Source organism: Amblyomma maculatum, chromosome 6 (genome assembly GCF_055883805.1).
Source record: "Amblyomma maculatum isolate TAMU_Amacu chromosome 6, ASM5588380v1, whole genome shotgun sequence".
Taxonomy (NCBI): domain Eukaryota; kingdom Metazoa; phylum Arthropoda; class Arachnida; order Ixodida; family Ixodidae; genus Amblyomma; species Amblyomma maculatum.
The window spans coordinates 154,204,435-154,229,896 of record NC_139349.1 but is presented as its reverse complement, the minus strand read 5'-3'; the positions used below and the strand labels follow the sequence as shown (position 1 = coordinate 154,229,896).

General features: G+C 46.7%; 1 protein-coding gene across 2 annotated transcripts in view; it reads right to left on the bottom strand.

The window, feature by feature from the left end:
* Positions 1–334: 334 nt before the first annotated feature.
* The window catches only part of LOC146187100 (26S proteasome non-ATPase regulatory subunit 3-like), a 62,764-nt gene continuing 37,636 nt past the window's right edge, over positions 335–25,462 (bottom strand). Inside the window, exon 11 of one of the 2 annotated variants that reach the window (XM_084607570.1) lies at positions 335–476. In XM_084607570.1, coding sequence (XP_084463696.1) covers positions 396–476 — 81 coding nt within the window. In that variant the 3' untranslated portion in view covers positions 335–395. Of the gene's footprint in view, positions 477–8,325; positions 8,832–25,462 lie in introns of those variants that run through there. The other variant, XM_084607571.1, reaches the window with a different exon arrangement.

Below are 25,462 nucleotides of genomic sequence, written 5' to 3'. Positions count from 1 at the left end.
AATGCGAACGGACATTTTTCATGGCCGGGAGGGTTATACGCCGTACCAATACGATGCATGTTCACGGTTTTGGGAGTTTAACGTCACAAAGCGACTTAAGCTATGAGGAACGCCATAGTGGAGGGTTTCGGATAATTTCCACAAACTGAGCGGCGCACAAACAACGTGCGCAAGCATTCCTTCCAAACGACACTAGATTAGCGTATGTTCTAATACGGCAGCTTCATGTCCGGTGGAGTTCTTCTGGGCAAAGCGGAAAATTTCCGCGCGACAGTTAAGTAACGTTAGCGCATTGCCCGAAAGTGTCCAGAGTGCCGGGCAGGTATACACGTGGTAGATAGGGAAATAGTGTCCCGTTTATTGCAGCCGCAGCGGGAGGAGGAAAAGGCGCCGTCCTAGGGATAGCCACCGTCGTCGTCCTCGTCCGCCATCTCCTTGGCGTACTCCAAGTCCTGCTGCTCGCGTTCCCGCCTCTCCTGCAAAACAGGCATAGCACAAGCGTGGTAGGTCTGCAAAGCACCCCTTGGGTGCAGCAGAGATCCAACGAATACAGTACCACCCTAGGAAGCTCTGGTACTTATAGTACAGTACTCCAAGGCCATGATGAGCTGATAATTGTTCGGCAAAAAAGAAAAATGAAAAGCTGTTATATGGGATTTAATGGCGCATAAGCGACTACGCCTATCATGTGCAAAAACAAAAATAATCAGTGCGGTTTAACTGTTCGAAACCAAGTAGGACAAAGCGAAAGCTCCGTTACGCTAGGCTACACATTGCGAAACCTAACCTAGCATCGCCAAGTGTAACGGAGCTTTCGATCTGTCTTACTTTGTTTAGAAGAGTTGAGCAAGCTTAGCCTTGCGCATAATTTCCAGTGAAGTAGTTCGCCGAGCCACATCTGAGAGGTGGTCTGAAGCAGCCTGGCGCCCACGCAACAAAAATAGCTGCTGTCGAAACCACCGAAGACGGCCCTACAAGGCTCTCGTCCGCGGCGGGAAGCACGTCTAAAGCCCTTCTCGCACACCCAACCACAGGCTACCTCTCCTTTTAACCGAGTGCCGAATCACGTAATTCGTCACGTGGCCACAGCTGGCGAGGCAGGGTTCGGTGCGTTGCAGCGGCTGCGGCGCGTCACGTGGCATGACTTCACGACACACCCCGGCTTGAAGTGCACCTTATCGCTAAAAAAAAAAAAAAAAAAAAAAAAATTACGCCTATTGCCGAGGCAAAGTTCGTCTGTTCACGATTCAAATCTCCGGTGAGATGAAAACGGAATTTAGGGCCATAGTCGGCATTATACACGCCAACAGGGGAGAGGCTCATAACGAGAGTGACGAAGCACGGGCAGAACGCAGGATCCCGTATACCAATTTCCAATGGCCCTACGAAGAGGGAAGATAATGGCGGGCGAATTCTCGCTCTTCACAGGCAAGAAACCCTGCTCAGGTCGGCACAACGAGGAGACCAGAAGAGTTCCCCTGATAAGGTGCAAAACACGACGGGTATCCCATGGAACATGCATCGAGCAGGATTGCGTTGCCTGTACGGAAAGGGCGTGGCTTCTTTCCTTCATGTATTTTAACGAGTACCCTCATTTCCCCTTCATTTATCTGCTGACAGCCGGAAAAGTAATTTATGCCTTGGACAGCGCTCACTAAGGGACGATGTAGAACACGTGCTGAGCTGTGGGCCTAAGTTATTTACTGAACCGAGGCAGTCACCCGTTTAACTGGTGTTGCCAGGTAGGAAAGCAAGTCCTTCCTGAGGCTGTGCATTACCGTCCAAAAATAGAGAACCTGAAAAGAGCGCACGTTTGAGGAAAAGCAGCACCTAGAAAACAATAATCTTGTCCGGATGGTAGCCAATAAGGGTTCTTCCGTCCAGCCAAAGTTGCGCAGCACTAAGATAAAGCGATCCTTAAATGCCGCTTTTTAAAAGTAAAAAGTAAGGCATTGACAGTGCATGACAGCCTTCAGTTGTTATCGGCATTCGTCTGCACTGGGCTGCTTTCTGATCTTAATGCGCTGAAAAAAATAAATCGAATTTAATTAGGCAGCAACAATCAACTCCCCTGTCTCTCAGCGTCAGCAGGAACACTGTCGTCCACCGAAATACCTCACCGACATCGACTGGAGGAGGCGGCGGAAAGCGTGTGACAAAGTTATAAAACGGTCATACGTGAAAAAAAAAGAAAAAAAAAAAACCGACCCGCTCTCTTGCTGCCTACACTTGGGCCGGCCATTCCATGGCTTACAAACATCCTTATCCGATCTCGCGGGGCGGAATGGACGGCACTGCAGGCAACGAAGTTCCTCGTATGAAGCCTGTGCTCCACGCAATTTGATGGAGCTCGGATTTGCAAACAAAACGCCGGCAAAACTGCGTGACAAAGGCATCGCAGTGCTCTTTTTCAAGGCACGATAAAGATGATTGTAGGCGTCTTTTAACACTTTCAAACGATCGTTAATCACGACGCGGCTTCATTTCGGGACCAATTTGGTCAGTGCGTTTCAGAACCGTAAGGCCGCAACACGGGCTAGAGACGGGTGTCCTAATGGACACCTGTCTAATGAACCGTGTCGTAACATGGTCAACGCAAAGGGCATCTTGCTCAATGGCCGCTGTGATTTTGAAAAGCAGAATGCCCTTGCATGACAGCGGAATGGACTGCGCAGAAGGTTAGCAGTGTAGTACGCAGTAGCAATTAGTCACAATAACAATCACTAGTAAGGATAGAGTAATCGCAATAGATAAAAAAGAAACCAGACCGGCTCAACAGCTTTTTAGAGCAGTCTATTTCTACGGCTTACGATATAATAAGTAAAAAAAAAAAAAGCTTTAATATATTGCTCTATACAGCACTGTACAGTAAAAACGAGCACTATACAGTAAACTGTAAAGAAAGAAAGAGCGCACAATAAAAAAGGCTGGCGCTTCAGACGAGCACCAAGGAGAGTAAAAAAAGCCCTCCCCTTAGTCGTCTTTCTTTCTAAATCAAACATTAGCTTGTCTATTCTTACATATATATAAATAAATAAATAAAAAGTGACATACAAAAAGATGAATTATAGAATTTTTTGCTGTGTCTAATGTAGGCCTAGACATTTTTTACCACTCAATTCACGAAAAAAAAATATTTGGGGACATGCGCAGCCTTTCTCTTTGCTTACAACGCACTCTCAGGGTAGCGTGCTTAACCATTTTTCACCCAATAACATTTTTTCTTAATTACAGCATATATTGCATATGTTAGTGTGGCTAATAAGTGTCCCTATTCAATAATGTACAAAACCAGGTTATGCGATACTAAGAAAGCAACTTTCATTCGCGAAATTCGGGAATCTCGCACGAACATTAATCAAATGTATATATATCCACTCAGAAAGCAGGCAATTAAAAATCTAAATATACGTCTTGTGCGTAATTTTGTCAGAATAAGAACTAGCGTTAAATGTTAAAGTACTCTTCTAACTGAAATTACCGCCGTCAGCAAATTAAAATATTGATTCCTCGCGCAGAGAACGCTTTAGGCTACTGCGCAGTGCAGCGCTAAGGTCGACTCCGAACCATTTTCCGCCACATTGCAGGTGTTAGGGCTAGGCAGAGTAACGGTATCCGTCCGAAGCGCTAACGGACGTCATATTTTCGCACGAAGCTGTCGCTTGCCCCTACAAAAACAGGTGTCCATCGCTTCACGCAGACAGGCCATATTTATTGAGGCCGGACATGGTCTCCTCCTCGCCAGACGCAACTCTGCGGTGTCTCAGCCCTCTTGCGCATGCGCCGCTATGATCGGACCAAGCAGACGATCTCGCGTTGCGCCTGGCCAGCGCCATACGTCGCGGGCTCCCAAAACCGCGTGCAACAGAGAATACAAACTGTCACTGTAGGCGTCCAAACCTTTCGTCATCCGTGAAACGGAATGAGTGCATAAAAATGAAAATTCCCAACGCCACCCGGCCGGCTCTGTCTACAACATAGTCGATATGGGCGATGCAGACGACACGAGGCGAAGCATGACTAAGGGGTCACAGTGGCCCTTGCGAAAGCATGCGACTTCCTCCCCATTTTTAGTTATGCAGCCCGAATAGCGAAGGCTTCTCCTAAGCTTCCTTCTCCACGCACTGTGGGCTGAGAGAGGCCAACTTTCTCAGCGTCGCTTTTGAAGCGCGGGATACGTGATGCGTTTTCTTGGACAAAGTGACGCCCAGATAGATGTTTACAAGCGAAGTTCGGATCATTCCTTGAGGCGAAATCAGATGTGATCGCACACACACACAAAAATTAAAAGCCAATACCGACCTAAGAGAAGAGCAGCGACGCTGGAACCTGCGTTAAACGGCTACTTGGAGGGTGTATTGACATGCGCGCATTCTATCATTCAGCTAAAGCCGAAAGCAGTGCGGTAATATTAAAACGTGCCCGTTTCGTGGCCTCAGTCCAGACGATTTCTGCGAGAAACACTACGCCTGTGACATCACGACTTAGTATCTACGTTACGGACCATTCCCAGGGTGACCCCGCCGGGGTGGCGCAGTGGTTACGGCGCTCGACTACTGTTCCCAAGGACGCGGGATCGAGCTTTTCGATGGAGGCGGAAAGCAAGGCGCCTGTGTGCTGTGCGATGTCAGTGCACGTTAAAGAACCCCAGGTGGTCGAAATTTCCGGAGTCTCTCATAGCCTGAGTTGCTTTGGGACGTTAAACCCCACAAACCAACCAACCAACCATTCCCAGGGTGAACAAATTTTGAGGCCTTTATTAGGCCACGTTAGGTATTTACATGTGACGTGATTTCTAGCCTCAATTTATCGCATTCAATGCGAGCTGTAGTTTTTTCCAACACTGTATGTGACGTCACCGATTCGTAAACCGAAACTAGTTTCCGATCATGAAACCGCATAGGTTTACATTTGCTCTTTTTTTTTTTTTTTTTCGTTTTAATAATAGTACTATATAGATGATTCCGTTTATGGGGTTTTAACGTCCCAAACCGACTGAGGCTATGAAGGACACCGTAGTGGAGGGCTCCAGAAACTTCAACCACCTAGTGTTCTTTTAACGTGCACTGACATAGCATGGTACACGGGCGCCATGCTTTTTGCCTCCATCGAAAAGTGGCCGCCCGGATTCGATCCCGCATCTTTAGGAACAGCAGTCGAGCACACTAACCACTGCACCATCGAGGCGGGCAGTTTACAGAATTTTGGAAAACACTTTGTTCTGTCACGGACAGGGGACATCGAGGAATGTGATGCAATCAACAAATCAGTGGCGAAAAAAAAAAAAAAAAACGACCGCAGTTGCTGCTTAACAAAAAACCGCAAGTGCGCCCAGGTCGCACACCTCACGAGCGCGTTCTGGCCGAAGTGCAGCTCGAATTGAAGTCGGGTCCACTGGCTCAGTATCAGTAGAGCGTCAAACCGCGATGATACAACCGAGTTGCGGCAGGACTGGCACGCAAAAAAAGTACTAAAACGCCGGCACTCCACTGAGCCCGGAGAAATATACTTGGCTTAGCTACAAATATGCCTTACTGCATTCGTCGTAAATGGCCCCCGACTTATGCACTGTCCGCGTATGGCAGCGCTCGTCACTTATGTTTTTTACCCCTTGGCCTGTACAGTGTTGACAAGGGTTGTACCTAATACTTCGCAACTCACATCCGCTCCACAATACTGTATATACTCACAGGATACCCTCTCCCCCTGCTGAGCCAGAGAGGACCCGGGCTTGATCCCGGACGCTTTCTGATGGAGACGAAACGCAACGTGCCCGCGTACTGAACGACGTAGTGGTACGCTTTAAAGAGCCCCATGTGGTCGAAAGTGTGCGGAGCTTTTCACTTATACTCCCCCAGAGCCGGAGTAGAATACGATAAAATAAAAATCGGTTCATCCCAACCCGAGCCTTAATCTTTTAAACAAGCCATTAAAAGCCCTGGGATAACTGTCTCCCCTTGGCGGTCACCAGGGGCGGGAACTGACAACGGGCTATTTGCAGCCGAATAAAATACGATTTGAAGCAACAATTTCAGGTTTTGTAGCACGGAAAATCGCATTTTGCTCCAGCTATTGTAGCAGAAAGAAAAAAAAAAAGAGGTTCCACAACGAAGTACTGAAGCACACAGAAAAGGGGAGCTGCAGCAACATTTCCGCTTCTGGGGGGCAGCACGTTCAGGTTCTTACCGTGACATCCCTCCCTCTTACGCGAGCGCACCGCGCACGCACGAACAAAAGCAATAAAGAACCTACACAAAAATGTCATCATTACACTGGCCTTCACAAAAGAAAAAAAAAACTATAAAAAGGAACTAATACAGAATTCTGCTGAAAACGGTATTATCTTTATTCAGGGCGAAAAATAACTAGCCAATGCCGCCGCATTTCAACGACTAGCATGGGAGAGCCAGCAATTCTTCTCGGTGCGTTATGAACGCTCGAATGATCCCAGCCTGCATGTTTGGCAGTCCGTTACGAGTACCGCACGAAACGTCTCGCGGTGTTCCATTTGTTCACAAGAGTGGCGGTGATGTCCGAAGACATATGAATACCGCCTTTTCAAAACAACCTCGAACATCAAACACGTTCAAGACATTTTTCGAAATCATGGTTCGCGTGCAGCGTCAGTTTAATCGCAAGTGGTGATGTAGTCCCATTCCTGCTGAGGCGAGAGCAAATCACACAACTGCACGTGTGAAAACGAAACTATGCTGGATACTCCTGCGCGACCTGGCTCAGAGGCTATTGTTTCAGACTTCTGCTTTTACCAGTGTTTCCTAACTGGGCGTCTGACCACTATATAGTAGCACCACCATATGAAATTCGGCGCAGTCCGTGTGAGCGGTATTTTCCCTCGGAGCACCGAGATCTATGCATATACCACATCTTCCATGCACTAGTTTAGCAATGCCTGCCTCACGCGTCTTCTAGCGATCTGCGAATGCTATCTGCACCCTTCACCTTGCGGTGGAGTCTGTTCGGCAACGGAGTCCACTGCTGCGGGAGCTATTGAAATCCCTCTTCTTCGGTAGGGCCATGTTTTCTCTAGCTGTATAGTCAACAAGAGGAGGTTCTTCAGCAGTCCTGGGCCATTTTCCCCCTATTGAATATTTCTCGACACCAAGCCGAAGGCAGCATATCATGGTTGATAACGTAAATGGAAAATAGAATAGAAAAAAAAAATTCGGGTGCCGCAATACACGCCCCACGTCGAGGATGACTTAAGACTGGTCCTTTTCTGCTGATTTCCCTGTAACCTAATTTGTAGTGTGGATGCATCTATTGTAGAGTGCCCTTCCTGAAAACCTGGTACTCACTCACATAAGGCTGCTCCAATACTTTCCACTACCTTGCAATGAATGGAGAGTAACCTAATTGTATCGAATTGGCCCTGTTGCTATTTTACCCTTCAGGCATGTTCGAGTGCAAGAAGCGCTGCATACACAGCGCTGATCATAACCGCAAGTCATTCAAAACATCTACCATTAACTAATCCTCAACTGCTGCTTTCCCCTTTGCACTGCTTGCAACGCTTCACTTTCCCTTTATTTGAGGAATATCTGTCTCCGCGGCAGCAGCGCTCGTACTGTTAGAGCAATTATTTCAGCTGAACCGATGTCCACGATGACTGACAACAATGTTTTATTTTCGCCTTCCTATTTTTTAAAGGAATTTCTGAAAGTGAAATGCCCAGCATGTGTTCCTCCATTAGCATACTTCCTTTTCCCACTTGCCTACAATGTCTGATAATGAGGAATACGAGGACCCACAGTGTAGGCCTCTGCACTTATTTCAAGCATGTGGCTCTTTATTGTGCACCAATATTCTACACAGATGGAAGCCTTGCATTTAACCTCCATTAAAGCCTGCTGGTTGCCAATAGGATTGCACGGCCCTGTCCTTATGATCAGCAAGTGAATAGGCATTCCCCAATTGCATCTTTCAAATCAAGCTTGTCCGTATTCTGTCAGCATTTCACTTCTTTGCCTGCTGTGTGCTTGCAGCATGACAGCCAAACAACTACAAGCACCTTTACATCCAGAGTTCCTGATCTGTCTCAGCTTTGGGAAACCCCAGCAGCTTTTGAGATGCTAAGCGACCACATTTCTTCCTGCCCCCGCACAAAAAGGAGCACGCGGGCACCTTTGCTCAGCTCAATCACTGGCTCAGTAGCAGTGCATCACCACAGAAGAGTGCATGCAGTCCACAGGTGACACAGAATGAAGATCTATCCCCATTCACAGTTTCTAAGCCACTGGCAGAAACGATTAATGAAAAGGGGGAGACACCACCACTACCTCCACTGAGCACTATGTCATACCGGAGAAAGGATGTTAGCAAACTTTATTTTGGCAATAAAAGTGTTCCAACATGTACAAACACACACTACAAAGGCATATGCAATATGCAACAGACTACCCAGCAGCCCTTGCCCTGGTGAGCGAGTTAAACTTGCTGATGTTGCAGCATCACAGACATGAGGATTGCACAGCTCTCAACATGGCACAGTGCAACAACTACCGCACAGTGCAAAAACAAGATCAAAACGGGGGCCAACAACTTTCGCCGTGCATGCACGCATGACTTGTGGGGCCATTTTTCTCTCCTCTGCCCCACTGCTTGTGACACTGCTGCACCTCACAGCAGGCAGAAGGCATACCGATCCTCTCGATGACTGAAGTTGACAAATGACATTCCGGTGCAAAGCAGCAGCGACAACAGTCTTTCATGCACAGCAGAACGGAGCAAAGGAACAGCGCAGAGGACTGCAGCAGCTGTGGGGGTCAGCGGGCCAGTCTTCGCATGATCCGGATGCGGGCAGTTCTGCGCGGCTGCCGGCACAGAGGCAACAGTGCGACCACATGCGGCATCAAAAGAGAACGCTGCACGAGCGGACCCTCACCAATCCGTCCCCCCTCCTTGCTTAGTTTGGCAAGGCTTAATGCTCAATTCATAGCCATTCACTGTGCCCAAGATGAAGGTTACAAAAAACAAACAGAAAAAAACAAAACATTGTGGGTCTACTTGACATTGCTGCCCGTCTTTCCCGCACCACTGTTTTCTTCACATCGACCATGTTTAACGGACACTGACAATGAGGGGCCAGGCAAGTGAATTTCAAATAAAGGCTGCATGCACACACAACTCACCATTAAACACTCTTCTACTGTACATAACATAAAAGGGGCCTTAAACAACTTTCTGTCTCATGAGCCAGTAACTGGTGAAGGGAGGCAGAGGGGTCCAAGGCAAATGAAAACAGTAATGAAAAAAAAAAAAAAAAAAGCAAATGATTCAAAAGTTCTCGTTAAATTACTGTTCCTTCTTTTCCTGTCATATTCAAAGAGCCTAAGCATTTCCCAATGAAAAGCCAAATAGTGAGAAAGGCAAGAATTGCCAAACATCAAGGAACTGTTACTCATAGCTACAAGGCATCGAAAGAAATGGGCAGTGAGTGACACCCTTCCAGAACAAAGTGTCTAGGTCCAGTGGGCTGCAAAACAATGTTCTGCTGGCTACGCATTTCAGACCCCAGACTTCAGGGACCGCACATGCACCTCCCCCATCCCCCTTCTACTCCCCATGAGTTATGATCTGATTGCTCACAACCTTTGGGCTACACATTATTTGATCATGTATTCTTTGTTTTGTCAGTGTGACTGTGCTGACTTTGCCGGCACTCTTGAAGTGCCATTAGGTTATGCACTGTTCCTATTATGCAGGGCATGGTCAATGGCACAAGCCAGTATTCTCCGAGTGATACTCAGAGCACAAGTTCCTGACTCCTGAGAGTGAATAAATGTTATAAGGTTCGATACAAATATGCTTGATATTCTCGTCTTATTAGATTGGCAAAACCCCCAAACCCCAATACCTGTGTGGCCCATACCTTAGTCACCATGTGCACGAGTGAACGAACCGAGTCATCTTATGTGCCATGCCGCCTTCATACCTTCTCGCTGGTGCTCTAGGCATGCATATAATGACAGTGTGCAGTGTCTTGGTATGACGCTAATTCCTGTAGTGTAGATGATTCCGATGCTGATGGAGTAAAACTGAGTAACGAGCTAACCTCTGAAATTCATTTCAACAAACTAGGTAATGTGCTTGGTCGGCACACATAACAAGAAATGGGTCAGGGGAAGGTAGTGGAAAGAAGTATGTGTGTGTTGGGGAGGCAGTGGAGTAGGAACTCGCGCAATGCAGAAAAGTAGCTCCCTTGGGTTCCCTCGAGTTGCACGGAACTCTCGAATTCTATGCAACACAGTTTGTGAACATCTGATACAGAGGTTTCACTGGCAGGGCAAGCAATTGTGCTTAACTACCGTATAAACTGTAATACAGGCCGAATGGGAATATAGATCGTCCCCTTTACATGAAGTAAAAAAAAAAAAGTGGAGGTGCGCACATATTTACAACATTGGCTGTGTTCCTAGATGTCGGAAGATGACCCTTTACTGCTCGCTACCTCCCAGACTGTGTCACCTAGTTCCATCAAGAGTGTTGCTTACACTGCATTTCTTTAAAAGTTGCATGCGAACAGCTGATCTTGTCCAAGGCACCACACGCTCTTTTCTGAAATGCCAAACTGTCACCGAGAGAGTGCCCATGTTGCCGTTCGCTTCAGCAAACATCACTGTGAAAGCCACTGTAAGCTGTTTCCACATGCCATTATTCATTGCTGAAGAGGCATTTCATACTCTCATAGGTCAAACGAAAGAGCACCCGCAAGCGAAGATAAATGCGCTTGGGACGGAAAACAATGCAAGCAACTGCAGGATGTGCTGGATGTCTATACGGTTTTGGCTATCCGTTCACGAGCATTTTGGATTTGGATTTCTGGCTTCCGCTTTGTAGTGGGTGGTCCGTATGGCAGTGTCCTAGCCCAATTACGTAGGTGACTTTACAGTCTATAATGCTTCACGGAGATTTCCCTCCGCAATGCAAGTCGATGCTTTGTTGCTCTCATGGTTGCTTCCACATCCCCAACCACGTCCGCTGTCTCTCCTATCCCCGCATCCCCGGCAGTTGCTGTTGTTGGAGCATTGGACAAAACAAGAAAGCGTGTTCTGTGGTCTCTTCTGCTTGCTGGCACACCGTGAACATTACGTCTGTTCTGTCCGCATGCTGACTGCCACACTTCACCCACCAAAGCTTTGTCCTCAGCACCCCCAGCAAGCACGCCCCTTGTTGCCAGACTCATATAAGGGTTTCTAGTGCTGAGTGTATAATGTTCACTAACCGTTAGCCTTTTGCTTCATTTTATTCTAAATGCAGTCTTTTCTCCTTTATACATTAAACCAAGTATCCCTTTACGTCCTGTATAATAGTTTGAAATTGTCGCATTTATTTCGCTCTGTGTTACATGGCTTTGACACTTAGTTTATACATTTAATTGATATGACGTTGATACTGAAGTGCCTCAAATAACACTGCTTTGTATCCAGTATTTTGCTAGCTTTTTTTTTTTTCCCCTCTTTAAAATTTTTATTCCAGTCTGCACGTATTACTCGTGTGTCCTTCCTGCTATAATCTCCTGCGAGATTGGCAGTATTGTTAAATAAATAAATATTCAGCTAAAGACCGCTATATAAGGCGAGGGGTGACTTCAGCTTGCTTTTTTTGAGAAAAAATGACCTATATTCTGTTTTACACGGTACCACCCACTGAATGGTGCTGTAGAGAGCTCATGGAGACAGAACTGATACCAGTCACCTGCTGAACCCAAGAATAGATGTTTTCTCGCCCACTCCTACAGCCTAGAGCTGGCGTTGCTAGCGACCGTGCATGCACAGTGGCTACTCAATTTCCGGTACTCAGACTAGTTCAGAATAATTAAGACTAATGCGATATTTTATATCAGTATTTAAACAGCGCCAAAAAGAGTAAGACAGAACAAGTACGAGAACACGAGCGAGACGTGAAGCATTCGCCACAGCTGCACTGCTGCCACTCGCAGAGCGCCGGGGCAGGGTGGTGCAGTCAGAGGTGCTCGTCATGCTCACTTTCTTGTTGCGAGCTTTCTCTTTCAGTCTTCATGACCATTGCTGCCCATGAAAATGCTATGAACTTTTCTTCACCTGCTGCAGAGAGTCATTTGCAGCATGACCTGCAGCCATGTCGCACTGCCTGGCACCATGAAGTAAGGTGGCGCAGAAATGACAAAAGCATGACCGTTGCTCAGACACAGCCCATTATTAGAGAATTAACAGCATAGATCTGCTTTCACAGAGTGCCACTGCCGCATGCGCAGGTTACCTTAATGACGTTGCATATCACCATGGGCTGATCTACAGCTCAAACGTCTGCTACGCTGCAATCAATCAGCGCATGCAGACTGGTGACACGTAGAAGCAGGTCACGGTAGTGGGTTAAACTACTGTATAAACGCGTGTAAGGGCCACACCTGTGCACGGGCCGGCCCCCTATTTCCTGAAGCAAACATCATAAAGAATGCAGCGCAAGGGTCGCACCAAAACTTTTTATGACCTGTGCGGGAATAGCCTTCAAAATGCAAGCGCACAGAAGCTTCCAGATGCCACCCACGGATGGCACTCGAAGTCGCGGGTCATCATCATTGCATATTTTTCCTCTGCTGCGAGCTTCCACAATCCATGTCGGCATAGGTATCGCCAGCCCCTGCAGTTCCAGCTTTGCTTTGAGACTTGCGCAGTCAACTTGACGGATAGGATTAAAGAACATCTGCACAGTATCCGCACCGACATTGCCATTATTCCGGGAGGCCTCACCGGCATGCTGCAACTCCTGGACGTCAGCATCAATCGGCCTTTTAAGGTTGAATTTTGAAGGCAGTACTCAGAATGAATGGCAAAAGGCAATCGCGACTAGACGTCGACTGGTGGCTCAAGAGGGCACCGCTTGTGACTGTGCTTAGCTGGATTTTGTATGTGTGGAACTCCGTGTTTACGGGCATTATATCCAGTAGTTTCAAGGTGACTAGGATTTCAAAGAGTTTAGACGGGACTGAAGGCAAAGAGTTGTGAGGTGAACGTCCACCAGAGCACAGCACCAGCTCAGAGTTGGAAGACACTGCGAGTGACGATTGGATGGTAAATGAACGTAGCACATTCACTGCCTGGTTTTTCTTCATGTAAAGAAAAAAAAATAATAATTAAAATTTTCTTTTTCGCATGTTGCGTTGGGCCGCACCCTAAAAATTGACCCTGGAATCTGGGGAAAAAAACAAAAAAACAGTTGTGATTTAGCTTGTGGTTAAAACTGGAGTTACCGAGATAGCTATCTGCATTGCTACGCTTAGGTTCAGCTTGAAGTAAGAACATGGCTTTTGCACATATAGTGGTTTACTCTATGGTTTCAGCTTTATTTATGCTTTATTTTGACCGCTAAAGTTCAATGAGGCGAAAGCCTCTATCGCGCAGTGGTCCGAAGCCCTCCACTACTCCGTGTGAACGTGCCTGCGCGGCCTAGGGATAACTTGAATGTAAGGGTCTTGGCAGGCTGATTCTGACATAAACATCCCATATGGAAGAAGAGGCCAGAGTTGGCAGCACCTGCCAAACCTAATGTCAGAAAACCCTACGTCCAGTTAGTGCTCGGCCATGTCAGCTGCCAGCTACCGCCTCCCACCACTCTTTGTTGTTCTTTGCTCTTCGGACAGGCACGGTGAAATGGCGAGACTGTCAACAATGTAGCTCTCGCTACAAAAAGTGCAGCCCTTACACGAGTTTATACGGTATGCTCCTCTCTACTGTAACTTACAAACAGAATGATCTGAATCTGAGCTAGTTGGTGCATATTAAAGGTGGAACTACAGCCTAACATGAAGACATGCAAAAGGAAGACAACAGGACATGAGGCTGAACTGACAACTCAGCCTCAACAACTCAACAATTCAGTTGTTCAGCCCCGTGTACTGTTGTCTCCCTTGAGAGTGTTTCCATGTTAGGCTGTGGTTCCAGCTTACAGACAGAAGGTGGGGAACAGTAAAACTAGCAATTTTTGAAGGAAATTTTTTTTTACAGAAAAATTATTTTATTATTGCAAAAGCATTACTAACTCCGCGAGACAAAATTTCATTGGTAACTGTTATATTAGAGGTTGACATAGCCCCAAAAAGATCATCATATCATGGTCGACCATGCTATGATGAGTCATCTTTTATGATGTTGTATGATGCATCACAGCACAGTGGTGGCAAAGCTAGGTAACATGAGGCATGCAGCCGAGCGAGGTCATTACGTCAGGGCAAAGCATGCTACAAGAGAAGCAGATGGCATAGCATCTGGTGAGAGTAATGGCAATGACCCTTCAAGGCAAAGTACACTGCAAAGATGAGAGGCCACGCCCAGAACTGGCATAGCACTTTGCTTTTGGCACTTCTTTCGCTGACATGGAAGACAAATCATTCACACCTGTTTCAGCGGCTGCAAGCGCCCAGCCCGGCAACTGTGCACGCGCAGGCGAGGCTTGCAAACACAAGAATGAAGCTCATCATACAAAGAGAGCTGCGTTCACAAAAAGTAATGCTTTTGCATTCCCGCATGTCAGTAGTTTGGGACTATTGATTCTTTTTAGTCCATGAATTTTTGAGCATGTTCGATTAATCAGGCCATTTTTCGTCTCTTGCCAAGTCCAAAGAAATCATTACTGTAACTCCTATGCCTCTGCATGCGTTTAGAAGAAAGCGTAATAATGATCGGAGGGCTTCGGTAACTTGACGAAAGGATTAACAAATTCGTTTGAGGCATTCAGGTATCTCTTAAATGCGGTAAGACGAAAGCCCTTATGAGGCTCTTTGTACTCACTTGCCACGTTTGACCTTATTTGTTTCTTTCGCACTCATGTGCTTCTTTTGTGTATTAAATACGCTTTTCTTTACGATGTTTATTACCTCGGGGCATTTTTTTACTCATTTTGTGAAATCTCACACTGCCTAGACAATTTTTCCACTCCATGTTACGTTATCACATAAGTTTCTTCAATTTTTACCCCAATTGCAGGCCCTTCAGTGATCTTTAGTAATAATTACTTTTATTTACAAATTATTAATTTAATTTGACCCAAATCTGGCGCTTGTAACTCAACTTTGATATTTTTTGCACTGTTTTGATGTCCAAGCTGTTTTTACGTCCCCTAACTATGTTCATCATCATCATCAGCCTGACTATACCTACAGCAGGGCGAAGGCTTCTCCCATATTTCTCCACTTAACCCGGTTCTGTGCCAGCTGCATCCACTTGACCCCTGCGAACTGCTTAACCTCATCAGCCCACCTAACTTTCTGCCGCCCCCTGCTAGGCCTTCCTTCCCTTGGAATCCAGTTTGTTACCCTAAGCGACCATCGGTTATCCTCTCTTCGCACTACATGTCCTGCTCATGTTCATTTCTTCTTAATTTCCGCTAGAATGTCAGTAACTTGAGTTATTTCTCTGACCCACTCTGCACGCTTCCTATCTCTTAATGTCACCCCTACCATTTTTCATTCCATAGCCCTCTGGGTTGCCTTCAACTTAAGTAGAACTCTTTTGGTTAGCCTCCAATTTTCAGCCCCATAGGTGAGTACAGGTAAGATGCAACTGTTGTATACTTTCCTCTTGAGCGATACCGGTAACCTGCTAGTCATAATCTGCGAGTGCTTGCCAAATGCGCTCCATCCCAATCTTATTCTTCTTGTTATTTCCTTTTCATGGTCCGGATCTGCGGTTACTACCTGTCCTAAGTAGACATATTCGCCTACTACTTCCAGTACTTCGCTACCTAATGTAAACTGCTGTTCCTTCCCGAGGCTGTTGAACATTACCTTAGTCTTCTGCATATTAATTTTCAAGCCTACCTTTCTACTTTTCCTGTCTAGGTCATCAATCATTATTTGCAGTTCATCCCCCGAGTTGCTTCTTTCTACTTTTCCTGTCTAGGTCATCAATCATTATTTGCAGTTCATCCCCCGAGTTGCTTAGCAAGGCAATGTCATCAGCAAATCGCAGATTACTGAGGTATTCTCCATCTACCCTCATCCCTAACTGCTCCCATTCCAAGTCTCTGAATACTTCCTCTAAACAAGCTGTGAATAGTACTGGGGAGATTGAGTCTCCTTGCCTAACACCTTTCTTTATGGGAATTTTGTTACTTTCTTTATGCAGAACTATGGTTGCTGTGCAGCCACTATATATATCTTCCAGCACTTTCACGTACGGCTCGTCTACCCCAATTTCGCAATGCCTGCATCACCGCCGAGGTTTCAACTGAGTCAAATGCTTTTTCGTAATCAATGAATGCTATGTATAAGGGCTGGTTATATTCAGAGCCAGCCCTTATACATAGCATAAGCAGATTTGGCATTTGTGGCTCTAATTAATAAAATAACTTTTTACAGTCATCAAACTTGGCTTCTAGGTTCATTCTTTCACCCTCTATCTCATACAATCATTCTTTTTCTCCTATCTTTATTCGTTGAAGCACTGGCAGGAGTGGGCACTTCGTGCAAACTAGACGCACATTTCCTACACACACACACATGAGCCTAGAAATGCTTTTACTTTACAAAAAAAAAAAAAGTTAAAAATCAGTACAGACAGTTCAGACTGCTTACATGTGGAAACGCAAAAGCAACACCTTTTGAGAGTGCCGCTCTCTTTGCATGCCAAGTCTCATTCTTCCACTTGCATGCCTCTCCCGCAAGCAGCTACAGTAGATGTGCACGCTTTGCCTTCTATCTCTGTGAAAGATGCACCAAAGGCAGAGCCCTATATCCCCTTTTGGGGCATCCCTTCTTTGGCAGTGGCACTCTCTCTTATGCAATGCACTAAAGCGCGCTTGTGTTTAAAGGGTAGCTCTTCTCAGATGTGACACCATTTGATCCCCCTGTAGAGTGATTAGCCTTGACACATCGCAGGTGCTTCGCCAAGCCACATGCCTCATGTTAAGTAGTGGCTCTACCCCAGACAACAGTGCAATGAGCCACCTTGGTGAGACCATCTCCGCCTCAACTAGGCTAGGGATAGTAATAATTTTTGCATTAAAAGTTTACAGACGAAAGATTCACGTGGCAGGCATACACATGTGAGCATTACTTTTCTACAGCGTGCTAAATGATTATGTTATCATATATGAAGAGAAATGACAGAGACATAATGCTTGCTTCGCAATCACTGATTGTGGCAATTTCATTTTAGAAAATCTTTGACCAATTATTGCCCAGCTATGAACCTGCCAACTATCCCATGCCAAGGCATGCTAGTGATTTTTTGCAGCTGCGAGCATTTAGACGGTGTTTTTGAGAAGGTCCCGGGGTGTCAGATTCCCGTCCCACCCATTCCAAATGGCAATTTCGTTTTAGAAAATCTCTGACCTATTATTGCCCAGCTATGAACCTGCCAACTACAGTGTAGACCACTTATAATGTAAGTCGCGGGAGTTGCGAAAATCTGCGCTATAAGCGGTACCGCGTTATAACCAAAACATCGCGTTTTTAGGCTGTTACGCATGTGAAATCGAGCAGCTTACCTTTTAAACACAATTTATTGCACATTTCACATACACACACACACACACACAACAATTGCAACTCAGCAGGAACGATGTTTGTCACAAGTGAATTATCTGCAGAAAAATGCGGTGATCTTCGTCTGGCGGCGTTTTTTCACTGCACTCCGAACGATCGCGTCTTCAACAAAGCTTAAGCACTGAAGCGCCTTATCGCTCAAGCTGTTTTTCGCGCAGTAAATTTTAACTTTGTTCAGGCATTCGAGCGCGTCCTTGCAAGGCACATCAGGCATCGGGTCTACATCGTCGTCGTCAGATTCATCTTCGGTCGCAAGCTCCGCGCCACTGCGCACCGCTTCGACAATCGCATCGTCCGTGCTCACTTCCTCGCAGACAGCCAGCTCATTTTCGTCAGCATCGACATATTCTTTAAAAGTTTCTGTCGCAGAAACAAAGTTGCTCTCAATGAGGCCGGACCACACGTCGTCAGCGTCGACTGCCTCATCGACAACGTCGCCCTGCTCCTCAGCTTCAAGAGCCTCGGCATTGCACATGAAGCCAGCCTTCTGAAAGCATTTGCTTATCGTTGTGGCCTTCAACTGCCACCACGAAGCAGCAACCATGTCAATTGCGCCCCTTAGATGCACCTTGAGGGGCTGCTGCTGCTGTATGTTCAGCAGAACTCTCTCGCAAAGGCGTTTCTTGTACAGTGCCTTTACAGTGGCGATGACGCCCTGGTCAAGGGGCTGACTTTTAGCGGTAGTGTTAGCAGGCAAAAATTTCAAGTTGACTGCAGTCAACTTTGGCTGGATGTTATGAGCTGTGCAATTGTCAAGGATAAGCACAACCCGCCGCTTCTCTGCCACCATATCTTCATCAAACTTACAAAGCCAGCTTGTAAAAAGCTCTTGCGTCATCCACGCTTTTTTGTTCGCTTTATATGTCACTGGCAGGTACTCACTCTTTTTGAAGCAACGCGGCCTCGCCGATTTGCCAATTACGAACAAGCGACGCTTATCGGTGCCGTCCATATTTGCGCAAAACAACACTGTGATACGCTCCTTCGAAGCCTTGAGGCCAGAGCAGGGTTCGCCTCTCAGCGCGAGACTGCGGTTGGGCAGGAGGTTGTAAAATAAGCCAGCTTCGTCAGCATTGTAGATGTCCCTGTCCGCATACGACGAGAACATAGGTTCCAAATTTAAACGGAGCCAGGCTGCGATGGACTCGTCGTTCACTTCGCCGCTTTCGCCGCAAACAACTTTGCAGCTGATGCCATGGCGGTCTTTGAAACGTTGGATCCACCCATTAAGTGGATTAAAGTCGTCGTGGCCTAGAAGAGCACCGAGGCACCTAGCTTTTTGTTGGAGCAGGGGGCCACTTACTGGTATGCTCTGAGCCCTCACTTCTCGAAACCATCTGAAAAGTGCTGCGTCCACGTCCTCATACTTCGACGCACGAATTCTCTTTCGCGACAGCGAAGAAGAATCTTGCTGCAGTTGCTGCCGCACCTTCTCCCGATTCTTGTAAATAGTCTACACGGTTGTGTCGGATATGCCATACTTTGCCGCAACCGACACTTTCTTCAACCCGCTCTCGACGTCCTTTATAATGCATTCCTTCGTTTCGAGCGATAAAGCATGCCGCTTTTTCACGTCGCTTGAAGACGCAGACGGCCACGCCGACGCCATGACAGCAGAATCAACAGCACAAGTAGCACAAGTCACGACGACGGACACAACGAAAAGACTGGCGGGCCGGAAAAAAAAAAAAGGCTGCGCTACTGCTTCTACCTCGCACTCCGTGCCGCGCACGCTCGGATTGGGCGCTGCCAGCATGACGTACATGCTCCATGGTTACCATGGTGATGTACGCACCTGCCTTTCGTCGGGTGCTTCGGGGTTCCCTTCTCCCTCTCTGTTTTCGTCGCGCGCGTCCGCCCAACAGCCACTGCGGCCACTGCTCTCCACCGCGGACTGCGCTCCGGCGCTCCCTCGAAGGGCGCGGAGTGCGCCCTTCAACCTCCCAAATACCGCGCTATAACCGGTATTCTGGTTCGCGCGCCTGCGTATTATGCGGTCTGCCTATACATTGAGTTCTATGGTACGAATACCGGGAGTCAGAAAAGCCCGCGTTATAACCGGTTCCGCGCTAAAAGCGGTTACGTTATAAGTGGTCTCCACTGTATCCCATGCCAAGGCATGCTAGTGATTTTTTGCAGCTGCAAAGCATTTAGACGGTGTTTTTGAGAAGGTCCCGGGGTGTCAGATTCCCGTACCACCCATTCCAAATGAAGATGGTGCCCGAGCTGGCAGCTCATTTGAACTGGACCGAGACATCTGGTCTCATAGCATTGTGCAGCCCGCCAACCAATCGTTACCTGTCAATTAGCACCCACCAGAGGCACGCCGAATTTTTGAGGCTGCGACAGGCAACAGCAACGCCGCCGCACAACATCTTATGGGCTGCGGAAATGTCTACAGGAAATGTTTGCATGAAGTGACAATTAAGGAAACAAAAATTTGTCTCCACAGAGAAGCGAACCACTATACCTCCAATCCCCAGCTGAGAGCGCTATCCCACTACACGCCGGGTTCGTGGGAAACAGTTTGCAATTCTCCTTATCTAGTATGAGAATAATAGTAGCAATGACAATGCAGTCAGTGAAAATGGTAACAATGATAGTGGCAATGACGATGGTGAATTTAGTTGATAGCAGTGATAGTCATGATGATGGCGGTGGGGATGGCAATGACGATGCAATTAGTGAAAACAGTCGTGTAAAGTGGCTTTTGCCATTTCTGCTCTCACGCTTACTTTAGAGCAATCATGAATTCCCGTAGCTTTTCGAGGCTCCAAGGCTTATAACAGTTGACGTCACTAACACTGAAAGACAATTTTTTGGCATGTTCTAACACCCCAACGTTAAAAGCTGTGCTAGCCTGTAGCAATGGCAGCTGTCAGCTGACGCTTTCGCTGGTCATCCAAACACAGCTGCGTGCTGCTTCCCAGTGCCAAATGGTGGGTCGCTGGTTTGACTTCACCAAAAGCAATTGGTTACGTGTCTGCCCGGTCCTCCTTACATGTGTGCCTGTGGCAGGTTGTATGGCATCATAAAACCACGCGTCGTGGCTGAATTTTAAAGAGCTGCCAACTTGGGCAGCATATACAGTGAAAGCTCGTTAATTCAAACCTCAACAATTTGAATTTTCAGACAATTCAAACTACATCACTTGGTCCGGCCAAGCCCCATAGAGATCTGCGATGAAAAAGCCGGTTAATTTGAACGCGAGTCTGTTCCGCCATGAATAATTCGAATTATGCTCCGCCGCATCTGGGCGGCTTAGCACGCAGCACGTGGCAAAAAAAAAACAAAAACATGACACATCTCCGTGAAAGAGCGGCATAGTTAAAGGCTGCGCACGTCCAAAACAGGGACAGAAGATGGAACCAGGTAAAACCATGGAAGGGTGGATAAAGCCTAAATAGCGCCATGACTGGCGTGGCGGCCAGCGGCGCCGGAGGGTAGGGGTTGGCGGCCACGGTGGTGACTGCCTACTCTCTCTTCCTCTTCCACGCAACCTCCGAGACTCGCATCTAAATACTTGTTAATTAGAACCCTGTTAAATTGTAAATATGGATAAGTACTGTCAGCACAGTCCCAGCCAACGGCCATGAAAGGCTATGACTTCGGACGGGCACTACAAATTACGCAGAAAAAACTTCCTTTTTGCGAGTCTTCAATGGAAGCACGCGGTCAGCCGCGATCATGATGCTGGCTTTTTAGACACTGTGATGTTATCTATCCCTTCGCAGCATCTTGGCGCACTGCCAAGAAATGAGTTGTGGACCATGACAGTGCGAAACGGAGGGACGCGCTAACGACTGACACCCCTTTTTTTTTTTAATTCTTAGGCAAACATCAGGGATGGGTGGGTTCATATGTAAGTGAGTTCGTTACGCAAGTAAATACTTGGTACATTCACCGTAATGCAAATGGTTTTTGTCAGTTTTTTCGAGGTCATTCGATAATTCGACCCCCCCCCCTCCCCGTCCCGTGAAGTTTGAATTAACGAGCTTTTTACTTTATCGTATGATACGTCGGCCATGGTATGCATCTGATTGAAATCAAGCAAAACATTGAAAACTCAAGATAAATTGTGCAAAATTAGAACCATGCTAGTGCATGATAATTCGCATTTACTCGCTATTAGCTAAACAGCTGTAACTTGTTTTAGCTGTCTTATCAACGTTGTGCAAAGCCAGCGTGCATCCCCATTCGCTTCGCTTGCACTGTTCTTCGAGCACACTAAAACTGTGCGCTTGTCACCAGTTTTTCACACTCAGCGTGATGAAGGTTCACAGCGTTTTCAATTTTCAGCTGCTTCATTTACATATTTTTTCAAGTGTGGATAAGTCAGGCCTTTCTTCTATTGCCTTCCAATCCAAATAACCGAGATTTATCGCCCTCCATGTTGGTTACAGCTTCCAGTCCGGAGTGCATTCACGAATTTTATTTTACCACTCATTTTGAATGCATGCACTGCATGCTTTTCACTGGTATGTCGCCTAATTAAGTAATATACATTTCTGTACATATGATATTTTCCATATGGCACAGAGTCAGTCTAGTTTTGTTTATTTCAGCAGGAAAAATCTACTTACTACTATGAAGAGAAAAAAGGAGGCTACAACAGCTATCCAATTTTTCTGAAATAATTTTTCAACGCTGGACAGATATTGACATCAATATTCTAAGCTTTTTTTCTTCTTATTTGTATTTAATTTTAATATTCGCATGCCTGTAGGAACTTCTAGTTGGTTACATTTTTTACCCCATTCAAGCTTGCAAAAAGGAAGCTTTAAGTTGAATCTATCCTTTCCTCTGGGGCCAGCTGCAACGAGTGCAACATATATTTTTGGGATCATTAGCTCTCTTCACTAATTCCCTCCATTTTTTGCGGTGACATCATGCACTTAATACAGGCGCCTGCAACTGCTCGTTCGCACAACTGCGCAGGAAGGCTGACACGAGCGAACGCTATAGGATTCATGTTACATATTCAAAACATGAGAGGCAAACCTGTAGGTGTGCTGAACTGAACACAACTGAAGTGATGGCTTGTACATGCCACAAAGACTGACATGAAAGGCTGACCCTGACAAGCGAGCCCGATGTGTTTACAGAGCCTCAAAGACGTCAATGCGCTAGTCTCGAATCTCTGGCTTTGGCAAAATTAGGAAGGCAGAGGCTCAACGTGTTTGAAAACGCAGCATTTTAAGACATGCGTCCCCCACATCGACCTCCTCAATGCCTCGGGTGGCACTGAATCGAACAGAAGGCGGTGACAATCCCACACCGTGCACTCAACTTCCCTTAGGCACAAAACCGACTAAAGTGGGAACCTCTACAGTTGAAAGGCGTTTCAGTGAGCTTCCATCAGCAACCAAGAGAATGCATTTCTATCTCGCACATCGCACTCAACGCACCATTCCGGTACTCCCCACTGCAGATGCTCCTGAGAAAACGCCTGCCCAGGGATACAAGGACAACACTTTCGCTGCACACCGAGCTTTTTGCAAGCTCCTAAAAATAAAATACAAGTGTGTCCCGAACCGGAATATTTATCTACCGAACCGTGACACACGGACACGGTCTCTTTTCCAAGCAGAATCTCCACGCCAAGCTAGATTCTCTTCCAGCTGGATACCACGAAAACCTACTTTTACGTGGAAACGAGGTCCAGGGTTTGAATCGAGCTTCCTTTACATAGTGCATGCAATGCCCCCAGCAAAAAATGTTTCGACAAACATCAACAGGGCTACGCAATCAGCTCCTTCAATTCAGCATAAAAATTGCAAGCATGTTGCCCTTAGAGTTAATCTAGAGCTGTGCCATGCTAGAAAGCTTGGGGGTTGAGGGGTGGGCAGATTTCAGTATTTCCTGGCACTGCCCTCCTCCAGAACCCAGGCTAGGCTGTTGCTGCTATCTTTGTGTGCAACCGAGAGCTCTTCCAATCCATGAGCTGCATGCACAAACGCAAGTGGTGGATCTCTCCACTGCAGATGCTCTTGAGAAAACGCCCGCCCAGGGATACAAGGACAACACTTTCGTTGCACACCGAGCTTTTTGCAAGCACCTAAAAATAAAATATAACTGTGTCCCGAACCGGAACATTTATCTGCCGAACCATGGAAACCCATGCTTTAGAAATACAGGTTTCCAAAATCTCCTTATAAAATTCGGAAACAGCTTTTCGAAGAACTTAAACCGATTCAATTAAATGTGAGCCACGGTAGCAACACAACATAGTTCTCGCATCAGCACGACCACGGCTAGGCCTACTCGCTCCGCTCGGAAACGCACGTGAAACGCACGACGAACACACAGAGGAACAGGCAGTCAAAGCAGCGTCAGTTTAGCTGAGGAGCGGCACGCAAGGCCGGCACCGGTTTCGATGCTATCGAATGAAAAAGTAAACAAACAAGATGGCGGCTACATCGCTCAAAATGTGTGGCAGTTGGCCCGGCTGACGCCTGGAATGTCCAAAAAATCGAATAGCCCTCCTTATAGTGTCCGAAATTTTGAGCAGCATAATACATTGACTTTATAAGGTATGTCCTGGGGCTGGGAAAAAGTCCGAATAATCAAGCATGTCCGAAAAATCTGTCGTCGACAGTATGCACGAATCGCCTGGTGACGTCATAACCTGTCGTGACAGTACATCGTGTGCCCTTAAAGGAAAGGAAAGGTGCAGTATCTGTCACTCGCGAAATCCCGCTATCATCCTCACGGTAGACAAAGGGAATTATGAAGAGCGTTTCACGATCCGGGGCACGGCGCAGTTGGTAAAGCGCTTGACTGGGGATCGAAGGGATGGAGGTTTGATTTCCGGTGGAAACAAGGTTTATTTTATTTTTAACTATCTCCCTCGAAAGTGGGACAGCCTCTGCTGACAATGATGAGGCATTAAAGGCTTCCGCCTTAAAAGTCAGCTGCCCTTGGGAAGCCATCTACCCATCCTCTAACCACTTTAGCCTGCCTGTCACACATTAGAGAAATTCTGCAACACAAATGAGGCCCCGCTTCGAAGTAAATGCATTTGTTAGTTTTGAAGGCATGAATTATTTCCTTGGTCCTTTTATGCGTCCCTGCATTCAAATTCCCGCTAGCCTTTGCAATACTGTTTGGCATTGAGGGCCTCGAACAAAGTATATCGTCTGACCCACTGCACACTTCTAGCCACCAAACCAGCAAAAAGGTAGAATTACCGAGCGGCTAGCAGCTTCAAGGGCAACGAACCAATGCTACCGAAGGAGTTTTTAAGTATGCCAAAAAACATGAGTGTTGCACATTGGGCAGAGTATCCTAAAGTGACGAACACTGCAGACACTGTTGGTTGTTGGCATATTGCACACACGATGACAGAACCAGAGAAATTCAGTCCAGCGAATAATTTGAGCAGAACGTGTGTGGACCTGACACATTGATCTGGCACACTGTTGTTGCCCGAGACAAGCAGAAAAATGTGGCGGCATGACCAAGAATGTGTTGCAATTTCTGGAGACTTTTCTAGAAACTTCTCTCAGCTTCTCATCCATCGTCTCATTCAGTATGTGCTGAAAGCATGGCTCTCTGCTGTTCAGCATTTTTGTCGAAAGCACCTTTATCTCTCTGCGAAAAGTCTGGAACCCAGGGTTTAATGCCGGAATTAAAACTGGTTGGCTGGTTCATATGGTCTAGCGTCCTGAAGCGGCACAAAGCTATGAGGGATGTCCATGTGGATGACTGTAGAAATTTCAACCACTTGAGATTTTTTAACGTGCCCTGACATCACACAGAGCATATGGTCACCTAGCTTTTCGCCTCCAACAAAAAGCAGCTGCTGCGTCGGGATTTTATCCCACGTCCCTCAGTTCCGCAGTTCCCTAACCACTGAGCCACCACGGCAGGTTAGAGTGCGGACTGTGACAGATTTGAGGCAGATAAGTATTTGCAACA